We start from the raw sequence: 15,587 nt of genomic DNA, 5'->3' as shown, positions 1-15,587 counted from the left end.
TTTTTGCTGCTTTAGTTATTGTGATTCTTCGTGATTGAACACAGTGGTAATTAAACTTTGAGAGAATTATATTTTGCTCCACCTAATTGATTAACTCACTCCACTTTGGTGGAGATGGAGACTGGTTTGATTAGGTAGGAGGACACTGAAGTGGATGGAATTGATGGATCAGTCTGGGCGTAAATTAGAAGCAATAGTAGGTTCAGTATTCCTAACTTCCAGTCTCCTGCGGCAATCCCTCTGTTTTGTTGTCTCTTGCTTTGTCGGATTGTGAAGCATTGGTCCACGGAGCCATGTAAGCTTCTGTCACGGTGTTTGACCTACGTAACTTCTCCATTGTTCTTATTATAACAGAAAGGTGGATGGACTGACTGATTTTGTTTTCTTCCTTTTATCTAACCTTCCAAGCTTTTCAGTCGATGGACGTCGGGTATGATCAAAGTCAGCTCATTTGAGAACGATTTCATGAAACTTTCTTTTTTGTAATTGAGGAATCAGAGTCAAAGAACAGCGGAGACAGAGACATGCACCAACAAGTTGTGGGATGCGAAGGTCAAAGTCTTCTACCTCAATTCACTGCGCCTGGTTCGGCATTCAGTTCACTGCGACTGGTTTGGCAATTGGCTAACCTACAAAGCCATGCATTGACATTTGGTTATGGTACAGTGGTAAAATATTTAAGAAAATAAATAAGATGATCAAAATTCAAATTTCTCATTTGAAATTTCATGCGAGATCATTTTCATCCAAAGTTTCCTTACCCTCTTCTTTCTTGAGCTCTTTCAGATCCCCAGTTAGGCCACCAGTTCGATAGAATCAATTAGCACTACATAGAAAAACTTTGAAACATGACCTTCACATGTTACAAGACGACTTCAAAAGCATTCACTTGATAATCTGACATTCTGATGATTAGAGAAAGTATAGTGGAAATCTAAAGCCACATTGGTGTCCTAGTGTAGCCAAATAGAGGGGGAAAATATATTACCACATGATCGAGATGTGTAATTGGACTTGGTTGTTATGTCACCTACTTCATATGCGGGTAACAACTTTCTGGTCACCACTTAAAAATGCACCAGCTCTGGAAAGAGATGTTACAGCAGAATTAGTTGATGAGAATAATAACAGGTGAAGAATGTGAAAGGTCTTGGATGAGAACATAAGAACCACAAGAAAAACATAAATTATGGTTTAATATTACATTTGAATTTTATTTCATGGATTATATAACATAATCACTGAACTCACTGAGAACAATCATTGTAGCACTTCTGAGCTTGCTGGAAATCATGCATATAGAGCTAAATGATGAGTGCACTCAAGTAAGCCTGAAACAAAGCAATCGCTTGGTCACATAATAATGAAGAAAACAAAAAAAAAATGATGGACCAAGGAAACACAAAACGAGATAAATGAACTGCAGTACTGCCAAGATGATAGCTCCTGTAGAGCTCAATGGATAAATAGATACCATATAACTAACAGCAATGAGTAGGATTACCACTTCTTGTTGTTGAACAAATAAATAAATGTTATTGATCTAGCAGATACTAGCTAAACACACGTCATGTCCAGGTTGTATGTTGTCTGATAGCATAACTCATTGTTTTAGACATTCAATTTGACCACTTTTGGTATTTCTTCAAAGCTATCTTAGAAGCATGGATTAACCATCATTCTGTTTCATGTGGGAGAGATGGAAGCACTTTAGGTAAGAATCTCTCTTTGTGGTAAGACTTTTTAAGTAGAACAACTCTCCAAGTTGAACACCTGAGGTAATAGCATTCGCTCCTTAAGTTCAACCTCCAATATCTAAGACTAACTTGAGAGTAGGAGTGTATACCTGCTGATCACATTCATGATGCATTCTATTTAAAGGTCAGAAATTTACAACTCTGACACTATAAATTCTCAGTCCAATCTTAATCACATGGCTCCATCCATCTAATCTACACCAAAGGCCTGAACTAGAACAAAAAAGTCCTTGATTTTTTCAGCTATATCTTTCATATTATATTACTGAGCTAATGTTCCAACAGAAATTTAGGATGAAACGCCAAAGAATAGCATGTAAGGTTTGACCAAAGAATGAAAATGCCTACATTATCACTATCTTCTGCTCTAAAAAAAGATCTTGCTTGATTGGTTCATACAGAAGGCAACAGAATTATTTTTAATAATCAGTTTAAAATGAAATATTACCTTTGCAAGATTGAGGAACAACTGGAAGATGATAGTATTATACTAGCACATCCAAATTTTGAATTTGGTAAAACACAGTTCATTATTCATCTGAAATGCATCCATATCAATGACTACTAATAATACCCATCAACAAAAATCCACAAAAAGCCAATTAAAACAACAATGCCCGGATATTGACAAAGAGACAACTACCCTGATATGGATCCAAGAAGGCAATTTCATTTGCCACACAATAACCGTTTACAAGCACAGCACAGAAGAATCAATGTCGAGGCAGAGGTGACCAATAAGCTTGCTAGATGGATGTTCAGTTTTCCCCAATGGGGCATTGAGGACTACACAACCCCATTTAAGGAAGCTAGTTACCCTCCGGTCGGCAAGACGTCCACCTTCTTAGATATGGACAAGACCATAGTCGTCTGCCTCAAGATTTGCTATTTTTGAGTCCAAGTCCGATTAAATCTGTGAATGTTCAAGGGCAAGAAACACAGAATATTTGACTCCCTCAGGTGAGTAAATTTGGTAAGGCCTTAAGGCTTCATCTTCAATCTTTACTGTTATTTTCTTATACTGCCTAAATAATACAAGTGCTGAAGTGAGTACAAACTTCTATCTTCTCAGGGTTGAATACAAGTGTTCTTCCTTCATAAGACTTTCCAAGAACTGCATTTGTCGACATTTACCTTTCTAGCAGGTAGCGATTCAGCCAGCTTAGTATATGTTATGGGCATCCTTACCCAGGTTAAGAAAGTTAAATATCGGCCCACGGAGAAGGGACAAGATCTGCGATTAATGCAGTACGATCCCTCACAATATGAAAGATAAGGGAGGGGACATTTTCTTTACCATGCATGCGACGTGTCATCCCTATTGCACTAATCCGCTCTCCCAGGTGAAGATAAGCCATATACACACTTACATCTATATACGCTAATTTAAACGTCGAAGTACCTGACCTCCATTTTAATTCTCTTTCTCTTTGAGTTTCACAGGCTTTCCATCGGTCTAGCTATAGCTATCCCTGAGTTTTCAGAGACTATGCGGTGATCTCAGGAAGGAACAGTATAGGTGGTCGAAGGAGAAGCAGTCCGGTTTTGTATCGCAGGCTCGACTATAGGTGGTCTCTCACCCAGGGCCGCTTGTCTTCTTCAACGTGACGGGTTTGAACTTGTTTCCACTATAGTGGCGACCATGCGGGAGAGATTGGGTCTCCAGCGCCATCGATGACATCAGGCAAAGATGGCCGACATGATTCAACCGATCCCTCAGATTGATGCTCCATCACCGTTCTCCTGGTACGAACCAAACTACGACAATGCGAAAGGGGCCGCAGAGGGAGAACAAGAGAGAAATCCGAAGGAAGAGAAGAAACGACGAAGAAGAGGAAAAGCGATTACAATTTTGTCGGCCTTGGCCATAAGCTTGTCAGGATCTTGAGTCGCCATGGCTACCCCCCTTTCGCTGCGCCCCCTTCTCGGCTGGTTCATCGGCTTGTGAATCGAAGCAGAGGACGAGACGAGGTGTTAGCGATGATCGATGAGAATGATCACGCTACGAAACCATATAAATGGACTTTGACATCATACAAATTCCACCTCATCCACTGCAACAGAAGTAATATGATATTTAAATTATTGCTTTTGTCACAAAGCGTCTTGAAAAAAAACACTTGAAAGTTCATAAAAAAAAGCCTTCCCCTTCTGTAATCACATATTCATTTTAAAAGAAGACCATTATTCATACACCACTACAGTTTGTAAAGTTTATAAAAGATAAAGAAAAACAAAACAAAAGAACAGAATTTTGGCTAAAGCTTAGCTCTCAGTATCAACCGTGTTTGGCTGTTCAACGATTCTGCATCCCTTTGGGCTCGGACAGCTACTAGGCAGCAGTTCTCCAAAGATGGACATTTGGCGTGTGTTACTGACCTCATGAAAGACTTATCGAGGTTATAGTAAAGTAGCACGACTGCCAGATCTGATACACTTGCAGATTTCAATGTCGACCAAATCGACCAGAGTTGTAAACCAGTAATATTATTGGAAGCTGACTAGTTCTTCAGCAACCACTTTCAAATGAAGTAATGGCTAGAAAACTGCTTCTGAAGGAGGAAGGAATCTCATCAGGAAACTTGAAAGCGACCAAATGCAAATTATGCCGAGGATTTGGAGAACGGTAAACAGCACCCCTAGCGAGTTGCTTATGGCTGTCGTATGCGATGTTATCTCAGTGCCTCTGACTGAAAAAGATAGTGCCGACACTAGCTGAGCTGCTCTGTTCAACTGGTGCAGCCTGTATATCTGAAATCATGAAAATAGTTATTTACTATCTTAAAAAAACCATTAGCAGATAAGAAAATTCTAACAGCAAAAACTATACTCACATGAAAAATAATGGGAATAAGAGGCAATGCAGGCGATTTTTTACGAGAAGCATACTGCTCGAAAGAAAATTGTACCACCACACCAACTAAGTATGGTGCAAGAGTAGCAGAGGCTGCTGGTCCAGTCCAAGGCCAAACCAAGCCCATTGTCAGGAGAGGTATTATTAGTGGCATAGCAGATGTAACTACTGAAGTTAACCGAAGACCTTGAATTTTCAACACATATAATTTCTTAGGTAATTTTGCTTGAATAGGCCTCCACAGAACATCAATTAACATAACAAAGATTGCAACTCCACTGTAGAAAAGTGCTTCTGTGAAGAATAATATGAGGAAATCTGTACATGGAAAAAAAATTAATACCATGATGAAACTTCATAATATGAGCAAGAATGAATGGAAACTACAAAGTAGAAATTTAACCTCATATAAAGTAAACTTGTTGAATCAATTGTACTTCAATATGAAAGCAAAACATGGCAACAATTATATAAAATTTGCCTCGCATCAACCCAGAATCGAGAGAATCAGATGAATACACCGAACAGATGGATGTTACATTATATAAAACATGCAATAATGTCCCAGACTATTCTTGCTCATGTGATTCTTGGTGTTATCAACTATTCGCTAATAAGTTGTATAGCATAAAATAGTTGATCTTTCTTCTTGATACAAGTTTTCTTTAGTGAAAATGCAGAGTGAGCAATCTTGTTTCTTTACAAAAAACAGCCAATGCATAAATACATTTGAGTAAGAAAGAATATGTGCAGAAACTGGTATACAACAGTTCGAAGCTCTAGGATTCATTACAAACTGATCAGTGTTACCAATATGAAAGAAATGATATTTGGTTTAGTGCACAGTCAGTAAAAAAAACATATTACACTTTCCAATCCATACTGAATAGTGCCAACGAAATATAGAGGAATGCAGTGTTCCTACAATAGTAAAGACTAGAATAAAAAATGCTTCCAGTCTTTGCACTCATATGGTTCATGTTCAGGAGGAACTGAGCAAATAATGACTCAGCAAAGAAAAACAAAAAAAAATCATTTTTTTGAGGTTTGACCACGTGCTGCTGCAGAGTATCTAGTATGTATAAATAAATACAAGATGAATGAAGTTCCAGTATCAAGAGGCCAAAATCACTTGATTCTGTACCAGCAGAAAAATGTTCATTATACTATAGGCTAGGTAGTATCCTTGATATGTTCACAAAATTAACATGCATATGCGGTCATAAAAGAGAAATGTATCTGACACCTCTAACGCCAGATTGCAAATAAGAGGCTGCATTAGGCCCTAAACCCTGGCTTTTATCCAAGTTTACCAAAATGATTGCAAATAAAGTCTAGATTTAACATCACAATTATACAAGAAAGTATACCTGTAAATAAAGAGTCCTCAAAAAAGGTAGAAAATATCTTTCGCAAGTAAAACAAGGGGAAAACCAAGAAGGCTACCAATACAGTTGGTGCAGCAAACCAAAGAATTCTAGATCTTCCCTCCCCTGAAATAGTTTCAACCTCATTTCTTAGGGAATGGTAACCATGGAACGATATAAACCCAGGTTTTCCATCAGATCTCCTAGAAAAAGCAGGCAAACTGCTTTTTGAGGAGTTTTCTTGATAATCCAAGTCAAACTTCTCTAGCTCTATATTAGCTTCAAGCTCAGAAGAGGCTGATGGGGCTTCAAAAGTAGCAAGACAAGTTAGCCGCCTGCTCAGAAGCTGATTCTTCAGTTTGAAATACCTATAGGAAGTCCGTGCTGGTAGTCCTGATCAGTTACATACACATGTACAGGTCAGGAATCTAAAAAGCCAAAAAGCAAAAAATATACTAATATCAGAAGAAAAGGCACCTTTCACTCTATGCACACTATTCTCATAGGTCTTTTGAACAGTACATCTAAATGAAGCTGACTGAAAAAGGATAATAATTATCAAAATATAACTATAGATAAAGAATACAGAATGTGCTAGAAAAGGATCAGGTTGATGAAAAGCTACTATATTACTGTACAGAAGCAACAATATTATGGGAAAAAGTAGAAGGATTCAGAAACTAGTTAATTTTAATACAGTTATATGTTAAGATCATGTTTTACAACCCATATTGTTCAAACCCAATAGTCAAGGATGGAGCCATGAATTTCATATTGGGGGGCGAAAGATGTGTTTACGTTGAGGGGGGCGGCCATGTCGTTGCCTCCCATGTGCCCCCCATTTCTATACCCCTACACCTCTTGCATTACCCCCCAAACATAAAAGATAGCTATGTAGCAGTTGGGAAAAGATTGATTTATGCCACCCAATGATTCATTAGGACTAGGTGGCCACACTTACTAATCAATCCCAGGCATGGCTAAACTTAGTTGACACCATTAGCATTTGACTTCAATAGTGTTCTAAAAAAAATAAGTTACATCAGATGAGTGATGACTGTGTCAACCTCTATTTTAAAGACAAACAAGATGATAGAGAGATTATGAAAATGTTGAATAATAATCAGAAAAAAATAATATCTTATGAATTGAATAAATAAGCTTCAGATCTATGGTTCTAAATTTCGTTCATGTAACCCAATATGAGGCAAGATAAATTGTTTAAAACACTGTCAACACCTTGACACAAGCAGATGGCAAGTTCCAAGGCTCTGATGATTGAAAAAATTAGAAGGGGAGGTGGACAATGAAACTCCAACTAATGATGGAGTTTCTATAACAATTGGAAAAATCCTAGGCACTGATTAACCTTTGATATTCTTCTTACCTTAGTGGAATAAACACGATTTGAAAATACAACATCGGAATTAGGTGTCTCTATTGGTGGATCCTCAAATTTGTGGAGTTTGCAGGCGTTGGTTATTGATTGACCTATTATAGGAGTGTGTGATGATTAGCAAGAGAATGTGGATTCAAATTGTAGCATGTCACAGCTACAAAACTGAGTTTCACATCAATATTTACCCAGGGGCCCACAAAGGTAGGATCCTCCTAGCAAAAAGTAGAGAGGGTAACTCATTTGGAAGGAACATGTGCCAATACCTTAGTTGATGTAGATTTCTTTGTAGCTTAGCATGTGTGCATGCGGACCTATGGTCAAGCGCTTGCTAAGTAATGGAACAACTATGTGTTGGGATCTTATCGGATGGGTAGGAAGGAAATTTCCTATTCATAATTATTATGTATGTATGTGGCACCTCCCTTGATGAAAGGATGGCTCCGCTCTTCAAAGTCAAGGTCCATTGGAAAAAATACTCCTGTGCACCTCAGTGCCTTCATTGCATAGACATAAACTCACCTCAACTACCAAAGGTGTCTAATTATGTCACATAGCAATCCTTTTAAAACACATGACATGCTGCCTATATCAGTGCTTAATGTGTTTAGATTGTTTCAATAGCATCATAGTTAAATGACCAATTTTACATGATTATTTCAAACACACATTGATTCATATTTTTTTTATATTTGTAATCACAAAAAAAATAGCATTTTCTGGTGCTTGCTGCATAAGAACTAGTTGCTCTAATACTCTCATCGAGTCAAATAATACCCTTATTGTCTTTCTGAGAATTCTTGCCCTTATTGCTTCTTCTGATTATGGTACAGGGTACTATTAATTTCAATTTAGTTTATCATAACAGACCAATGTTTACAGTAAACTTTTTGTGCACTGATGAAAAGTAACAGAATAGATAAATATATTGGAATAACCAATACAATCTCTAGTTCCAGTGCTTGGTATATTTAATATCATTATTGAGATGCTCTTGAATGATATGATTCACTTGATATTGCCTTTACATAACATAAACCATAGTCCTTGCTTCACATCATTGATAATGGAATTCTCCATCTCAACTTTCTTAATGAATGTTAGATGACCCCAAATAGCTGGGACACATGCTTGTTGTCATAATGTTTGACTATCTTATATTGATAATGGGCATGACATAGACATGGGATTGCTCAGAGTGTTTATTTTATGGCAACAAGATTCTGGACAATGCAGCATCACATTGTAAAACTACTGGTTTTCCATGTTGTGATATCTAGAACAAGAAAACCATTACTAAGCAAAACCGCAACTTCCTGCATACGAGTATGCCAACTTGGATGATATTAGAAAGAACTAACTTCCTATTGCTGACAAAACCTACCTGCAGAAAAACCCCAACTTGAATGTGTAGAATATAGCACATAGGCAATTACGAAAATTCCAACCCTCATATCAATTATCAATTACAGCGGTACATAATTGTACCCTCATATCCTTCCGTTTATTTTAGGTTTCATTCCAGCGAACGGTTGAATAGGCAATTCGACAAACTAGGTCATCATTCATTGCGAATCAAAATCGATTCGGCAAGATATATCCGGGTAATTTTGCTGATGAAAGGCACAACGACGAGAAACAGAACGAAGGAAGCGCCGAAAAACACAACCACTACTTGCCTTGAGCTTCCTCGGGAAGAAGGTGGAAGCAGGAGGGGGCAAAGCGGAGGGCGTAGAGAGAGAAGACCAGCGGAAGGATGAGGACGACGACGGAGCCGACCCAAACGAGAGCGCCATCGTCACAAACGGGAAGACTTTGGTGTTAAAACCCTCACGCCGCTGAGGGCGGAAGCAGCATCAATTTTGCCGTTGCGAAGGAGAAATTTTTTATCGCTGGTGAATTTTGGGATCATTGTATCTCGATTCATAAGAGTTTATTAAAAGTCATTTTCAGAAACACATATTTAATTAACCTAATCCAGTTCTTTTGTGTGACATAATCATATTATTATGCAAGTATCAAATGTTAAGTATCGAGTGAATGATCCATCTTATTCATCCTTATCACACATAATTGTTATTTAATTAAAATGAATAATCCTTTATAAATTGCCGCTCTGTATTAATACACTGGTCAATTATCTCTCTCACAGCCACATTATCTTTTAATGAAAATCTTATGGATAGGGCTTGTAGACTCATATAATTATGACACGTGATTGGTAGTTGAATAAAGAATTAATTGTTTAATAATTAGGTTTTGTCCACATGGAAAACAACGTTATATTTGTAATCATTTTGTATGTTGACCTTTTGTATGTTGTTCACATTATCTTTTTATTATCCCAGGTATAATTGAATTGATTATGATAAAATAAAATTGTAAAAGACGATAAAAATTTAAATCTTAATAAAATTGAAATAATACATTTCTATATTATGATCAACTACATTTTCTCAATTTATCCTCATCATAGATGATTATAAAATCACTGTGTAAAACTGCTAAGGTGACACATTCCAATTTTTTGATTTTTGCATAGAAGTAACAATTACCGCATAGATGAAATAAAAAGGAGTAAGGTTCTTCATAGGTTTGTCAAATAAAAAAAAAAAGTTGAATAAAAAAATTCTAACCATTATAAAGATGAGATTTGAAATTTTTAATTTAAGAGTGAAATTTTAAATTTATTTTTTTCTTTAAAATTAATTATATAAGTGGAAATTCATAATTAATTAATAATGAAATTTGAGATTTATAAGGAGATTTTTTTATTGTGAAAAAAGTAATAGATTTTTATACATTTGATGTGGCATATTAAAAAATTTTAAAAACTCATTTAGAACTCTAACAATTGAAGATCCCTAAATCTTAATCATACTATCCTATAAAATTAAATTTGTGCACATTAATGAGAAGCTATTCAAATTTAACTATCTTAATGGCAAGTTTTAAAGTTGAGAAACCATTATCTAAGGTACAATAATAATTTCTTGAATGAGTGTACCAGTTAGATTTAGATTGGATTTTTTTTCCATGGATTAGTTACAACTCACATGAACTCGTCATATGAGACTACAGTGAAGGACAATATAAAGGGTACAAAGAGCAATGTTAGAGAGGGCTTTTGAAGGATGATTAACCCCGGATCCCCTAGGCGAATTTGATGAGCATTTATCTCTTATCTCCTCCGTGATTCACATCTAACCCCATCCCACTCTTCTCCAACCAGCATGTTCAGTCTTCTTAGCCCTAAAGACTTAGAGTTGTGTTCTCACCTAGTTCCCACAGAAGCCTGACCACTTTTATTCCTAATCTAAGCTAGACCACTTTATCTAAGTTAGGTTCAACTCGGTCAAACCCAACTTTCCTCGACAAACAACTCACGCCTCTCACCTTGGTCTACACCAACTTCCCTCAATCCCTCAATTGAGAACTGAGACAACTTATGTAGATGGCATGATTATTTATTATGGTTTGATCATAACCATAATAGAGCAAGATATATAGGTCTAGCTAGAAGTGTAGCTTCGACGTGCAAATAGTACGGCATTATGTTGAATAAAGATGCAAATACAACTAGGCGTGACTAACTCTCGTCCCATGCAACACATCTAAAAAGAATACCTTAGCAATTACAGTAGTATCTCCGATGACTATATGATTACCTTTGGAGGTTTAACAATGGTTAAAAGATAGCTTCACCTTGACATAATTAGGTTTCACATAGATTTCCACAATATAATTTTTCAATGTTCATCCATGTTTTAACACCAACTTTATATAACGCAGTAAACACACAAAAGAAATCTAGTGGTAATTAAACAACTACGGCGAACAGAGATAAATGTCAATATCTCATAAAAATCCTCCATGAAAAAACATTCAACTAGCATGAAAATTGGGAGAAAAGATGGAGTCGATTTGAATAAAAGTGAGGTTGGTGCAAAGGAAAATTATATTCCATTCATGAAATTCAAGAAACGATAAATAAAAATTGGACATAAATACATTTTCTTTTCATGCAAATCAATAAATAAAAAAGATGAAACTTTGCTCCAAAGACCGAAGGCATTTTGGATAACAGTACTAGCTTCAAAAATAGCAATTTTCATATTTAAAAATTACGAAGATTGCTATACGACAACATTTAAAAATTATATTCCATTCATGAAAATCAATAAGCAACAAATAACAACTAAAAATGAAACATTGACACAAAAGATAACTACATTTTCTTTTCATGAAAATCAATAAATGAAAAAAAAAAAAACTGAAACTTCGCCCAAAAGACAGGCATTTTCGATGACAATACTACCCTCAAAAATACCAATCTTTATAAAGGAAAAAATACCAGTCGAAGATCGTGGTGCATCAGAAGAGATTTTCAGTCAGCATATCTACTTACCTGAAAGCTCAGAGATCAAGTGTAAAGCCATCATATGCACAATAAGTTAGCCCAAAAAAAAATGAAGGCATTTTCAAAGTCAGTACTACCTTCCATAGTAGCAAATAGCAATCTTCATAATTAAAAATTATGAAGATTGCTATTTAACAACAACAATAATCATATTTAAAAGTATATACTATTCGTGCAAATCAAGAAGCAACAAATAAACATTAAAAAATGAAACTTTGACACAAAGGATAAACACATTTCCTTTTCATGAAAACCAATAAATAAAAAAAGGTGAAACTTTGCCCCAAAAGACAAAGGCATTCTCAATGACAGTACTACATTCAAAAATCACAATCAGCATAAAAGGAAAACATACCGGTAAAAGAACATGGTGCATCAGAAGATAGTTTCATAGCATATTTACTTACCTGAAAGCTTAGAGATCAAGTGCAAAGTCATCATATGCAAAATACATAGTCTAATAACTTCATAAATAAACGTGAAAAGGAGAAGGAGAAGAACATTTTACAATTATATTCCATTCATAAAAAAAAAGAAGCATTTTCCATTCATGAAAATGAAAAGGTGAAACTTTGCCGCAAAAGACGAAGGTATTTTCGATGACAGTGCTACCTTCAAAAAAATAGCAAAAAGAACATGGTGCATCAGAAGAGAATTTCAGTCAGCATATTTACTTACCTTACGCTCAGGGATCAAGTGTAAAGTCATCATATGCACCATAAGTGGAAAGAATCTTGGGGAGTAGTGGATGACACAACACTGGTTCAGTGACTAAGCTAATCAAGGTATGCTAGCCTGCTCAAGCTTAACAGCAAGACAAATCTTGGACAACTTCGGTGTTAACAGTAGTCTTATCATGTATCATCAGTCAAATTACCATCTGAAATGCACATATCGACTGAAACTAAAAGCTGTCCACACTCACACATCTGGAGAGTGGCTGCACCCTCCTCTAAAATTTATTTTAGAAGAATGTGCTCAAAATACATCAAATATGCTTTATTAAGTGTGGAAATCTAACATCTTCAGTGGCAATTATGTCAAGACCTAACATTTACTAGTGCATGCTCAGTTCTAGAGGCAGACAAGTCCTCAGTGAGTCAGTACTAGTTAATTCAGGTGAATTGGACTGAATTTGCAGTAGCATTTCAGAGATGTCTGCCCATTTCTTTGAAAATTTGCTTATGGCAACCATTGTATCTTGTAAGTAGGAGTCATCTAAAATCCACTCCTCTTCAATTTTGAGGACCAATAATTGTCGATACCATTATTTATGGTATTGGTACAGCAAGTGAATTAGTCTCACACCAAAGGTGGATCCTGGTATATATAGAAAGACTGAGCAGTCTTTCTCCCAATGAATTTAGGTTTAAGCATTTTAAGATTTCGTATACCAAAAACATCAAGTTAGATAGCTAATGGTGAAGAAATAATTATGCATTTATCATGCAAACATAGAATGCAAATGCAATATAATATCTAATTAATTGTGTGCAAGACTTAGTATCGGCAGCAATATTCAGTAGACCTGATGTTATTTAGAAACTATATACAAAATAATAGACTAATTAAGTAAATATTCCTTCCATGAATTCTGATTGAGCAAGTCAAACATTATCTGCAAGTCAACAGTAGATTGCAAGGACTCTAGAACAAGATCCAGTCAAGGCACGGTTCTAATAACAAGACCTGGTCAACATTAGAAGGTCAGAAATCTGTGTCAATTCAACCAGCAAAAAACCTCTAGACCAATTCCAACAAGAAGTCATGATATCCCAATCTTTGGAGATTGGCTATATGGATTTTATTGTGCCATCAAGACTACACCACTATTGACATTTAGCTGTCCTCAATCACCTTCAATTATATTAACCATCATCTCCCTCTACCCCATAGACCATCAGCTATGATCTTCAACTTGTCAACTAATAGAATCTCATCTTTGAACATGCGCATACCATCTTAACCTAATTTTTTTCATGTTAATCAACTATTAGAGCTACGAGTAATTCCTTAATGTAGTTTTTTAAATCTTTATAACCTCACACATCCATTTTAGCATTTTCACCTCCATTATAGTAACATTTTGTACAGTGCTTCCTACCTAGGCAACAATAACCTATAAACTATGGTTGTTGTTCGCACTATAACCCTATTCAATTTTCATTTTAGCTACGGAGCACACGTAAACCACTAAAAATACTTTTTGTTTCAACTATCCACTCTTTAGTTTATTAATAATATTTTGTTATCTCCTTCTCAATGAATATATTTAAGATCTCTAAAACTCACACTAGAATTTCCTGTCCATCCATGTTATGCTTCTTTTGTTATTATTGAAACTACATTTGGCATATTCCACTAAAGTTCTACAATAGATAAAAAAAAATCCTTAACTTTCAATCTTTTCCCTCCATGATTCAAGCTTAGAGTTGATTCCATTTGCACTATCATCAACAACAAATAAATCATCCAGATGCATTGATATTACTAGTATATTAGTTATTGAATTCCTTATTTTCTTTGATATGGAAAAGGGCTACCATATAACATGGCACATGTATTTGTTGTTGCACACAAATGAGAATAGTGCTAGAAAAAGCACAGAACTGGACCGATGATTTTAGGCTTAGATCATAAGTACAAAGCATACCAAAATGATTCTGACATATACATTGACTTAATACGTGAGTTTGATATAGTCAAACCCCAACATTATCAGTTAATCGAACAATCAAATTTGACGTCTACCATGATCTGATTTTACAATTATTATCTGCTACAGTTGCCACGCCCTTTCACCTTGGTACTTCCCCTCCATTATTCTCCAAACATTCAAAAAATGCTCTATACAACAAGCAACAGCAAGCCAATTAAAGAACGAAACTACGAAATCTATACAAACAAAAGAACCAAAGATAAAAAAAACTGATTTAATGGGGAAAATGGAAAAACAAACCTGTTAAAAATTCCCTTCCCTTTCACCTTGGTACTTCCCCTCCATTATTCTCCAAACATTCAAAAAATGCTCTATACAACAAGCAACAGCAAGCCAATTAAAGAACAAAACTACGAAATCTATACAAACAAAAGAACCAAAGATAAAAAAAAACTGATTTAATGGGGAAAATGGAAAAACAAACCTGTTAAAAATTCCCTTGCATCGCCACAGCACCGGCACTGTGGTACCAACATCGTCCATAGGAGGGGGCGGGTGGAGCTAAAATTCATGGTCGAGCTGAGAGGCGATCACATCACCGGAAGCCAGTTCCTAGACGAAACGTGGAGACCGAGGTACAGGTTTAAGAGCCGCCGGCCGTCTTATCCATCGATGAGAAGAGAGGAGTTAATGCAGCATGGGACAAGGGCGTTCGAGAATTAACGGAGGCCGCCGCATTGTTGAAATCGAGCAGAAACGCAAGTCTCGCCGCCATCGCCAGATTCATCGCCAGCACGCCGCCACGCCTGACCGAGGGTTGAGCAGAGCTGCCCTAAGAAGGCATTTGCTTTCGGGAACCCGGGGACGGGAATTTATCGTCGAAGTTAAACCTTTTTGCGACAAGATCCTCAAATTTCAGTAGGTTTATTCATTGATTGTGGAAAATAATATCAAAAGTATCCTCCTGACTAAAGTAATTAACCTGCGTAAATTCCGAGAACAAGTAATTTGTACAATTGTACCTTATAAAATGAAAAATCTAAAAATAGCTTATGCAAAAGATTGTAGTTAACTATAAAATATAATATCAGTGTTAAAATGAAGAATTTTTTTGAAGAAATATTAAATTCGAAC

General features: G+C 36.1%; 1 protein-coding gene, 2 long non-coding RNA genes and 2 other non-coding genes across 6 annotated transcripts; all 5 read right to left on the bottom strand.

Moving 5' to 3' along the window:
* Window positions 1-375: 375 nt before the first annotated feature.
* Window positions 376-1,383, bottom strand: LOC141820706 (uncharacterized). Of its 2 annotated transcripts, none has more exons than XR_012601151.1 (2): window positions 1,205-1,383; window positions 376-1,084 (listed from the first exon to the last, which is right to left on the bottom strand). It is a non-coding gene; the product is annotated as an uncharacterized LOC141820706 (long non-coding RNA). The 2 variants fall into 2 exon arrangements; XR_012601150.1 differs by having other exon boundaries at window positions 1,252-1,383.
* A 2,505-nt stretch (window positions 1,384-3,888) lies between these two features.
* Window positions 3,889-10,609, bottom strand: LOC141820739 (uncharacterized). Its single transcript, XM_074708106.1, has 6 exons — window positions 10,583-10,609; window positions 9,054-9,212; window positions 6,456-6,516; window positions 5,982-6,371; window positions 4,592-4,929; window positions 3,889-4,508 (listed from the first exon to the last, which is right to left on the bottom strand). Exons 1-6 carry the CDS (start codon window positions 10,607-10,609, stop codon window positions 4,296-4,298), a joined length of 1,188 nt encoding a protein of 395 aa, XP_074564207.1. The 3' UTR covers window positions 3,889-4,295.
* Window positions 10,610-11,744: 1,135 nt separating this feature from the next.
* On the bottom strand, window positions 11,745-11,810 carry LOC141820768 (small nucleolar RNA snoR101). The gene has a single exon (XR_012601159.1). It is a non-coding gene; the product is annotated as a small nucleolar RNA snoR101 (small nucleolar RNA).
* A 624-nt stretch (window positions 11,811-12,434) lies between these two features.
* LOC141820769 (small nucleolar RNA snoR101) lies at window positions 12,435-12,499 on the bottom strand. Its single transcript, XR_012601160.1, has one exon. It is a non-coding gene; the product is annotated as a small nucleolar RNA snoR101 (small nucleolar RNA).
* A 1,991-nt stretch (window positions 12,500-14,490) lies between these two features.
* Window positions 14,491-15,203, bottom strand: LOC141820533 (uncharacterized). The gene is made up of 3 exons (XR_012601144.1): window positions 14,938-15,203; window positions 14,754-14,824; window positions 14,491-14,641 (listed from the first exon to the last, which is right to left on the bottom strand). It is a non-coding gene; the product is annotated as an uncharacterized LOC141820533 (long non-coding RNA).
* Window positions 15,204-15,587: the final 384 nt, after the last annotated feature.

Source organism: Curcuma longa, unplaced genomic scaffold (genome assembly GCF_044706935.1).
Source record: "Curcuma longa cultivar G26 ecotype Majalengka, Jawa Barat unplaced genomic scaffold, ITB_CL_G26_1.1 utg509_np1212_2302976_RagTag, whole genome shotgun sequence".
NCBI classification, from domain to species: domain Eukaryota; kingdom Viridiplantae; phylum Streptophyta; class Magnoliopsida; order Zingiberales; family Zingiberaceae; genus Curcuma; species Curcuma longa.
This window is presented reverse-complemented; position numbering and strand designations above follow the sequence as displayed.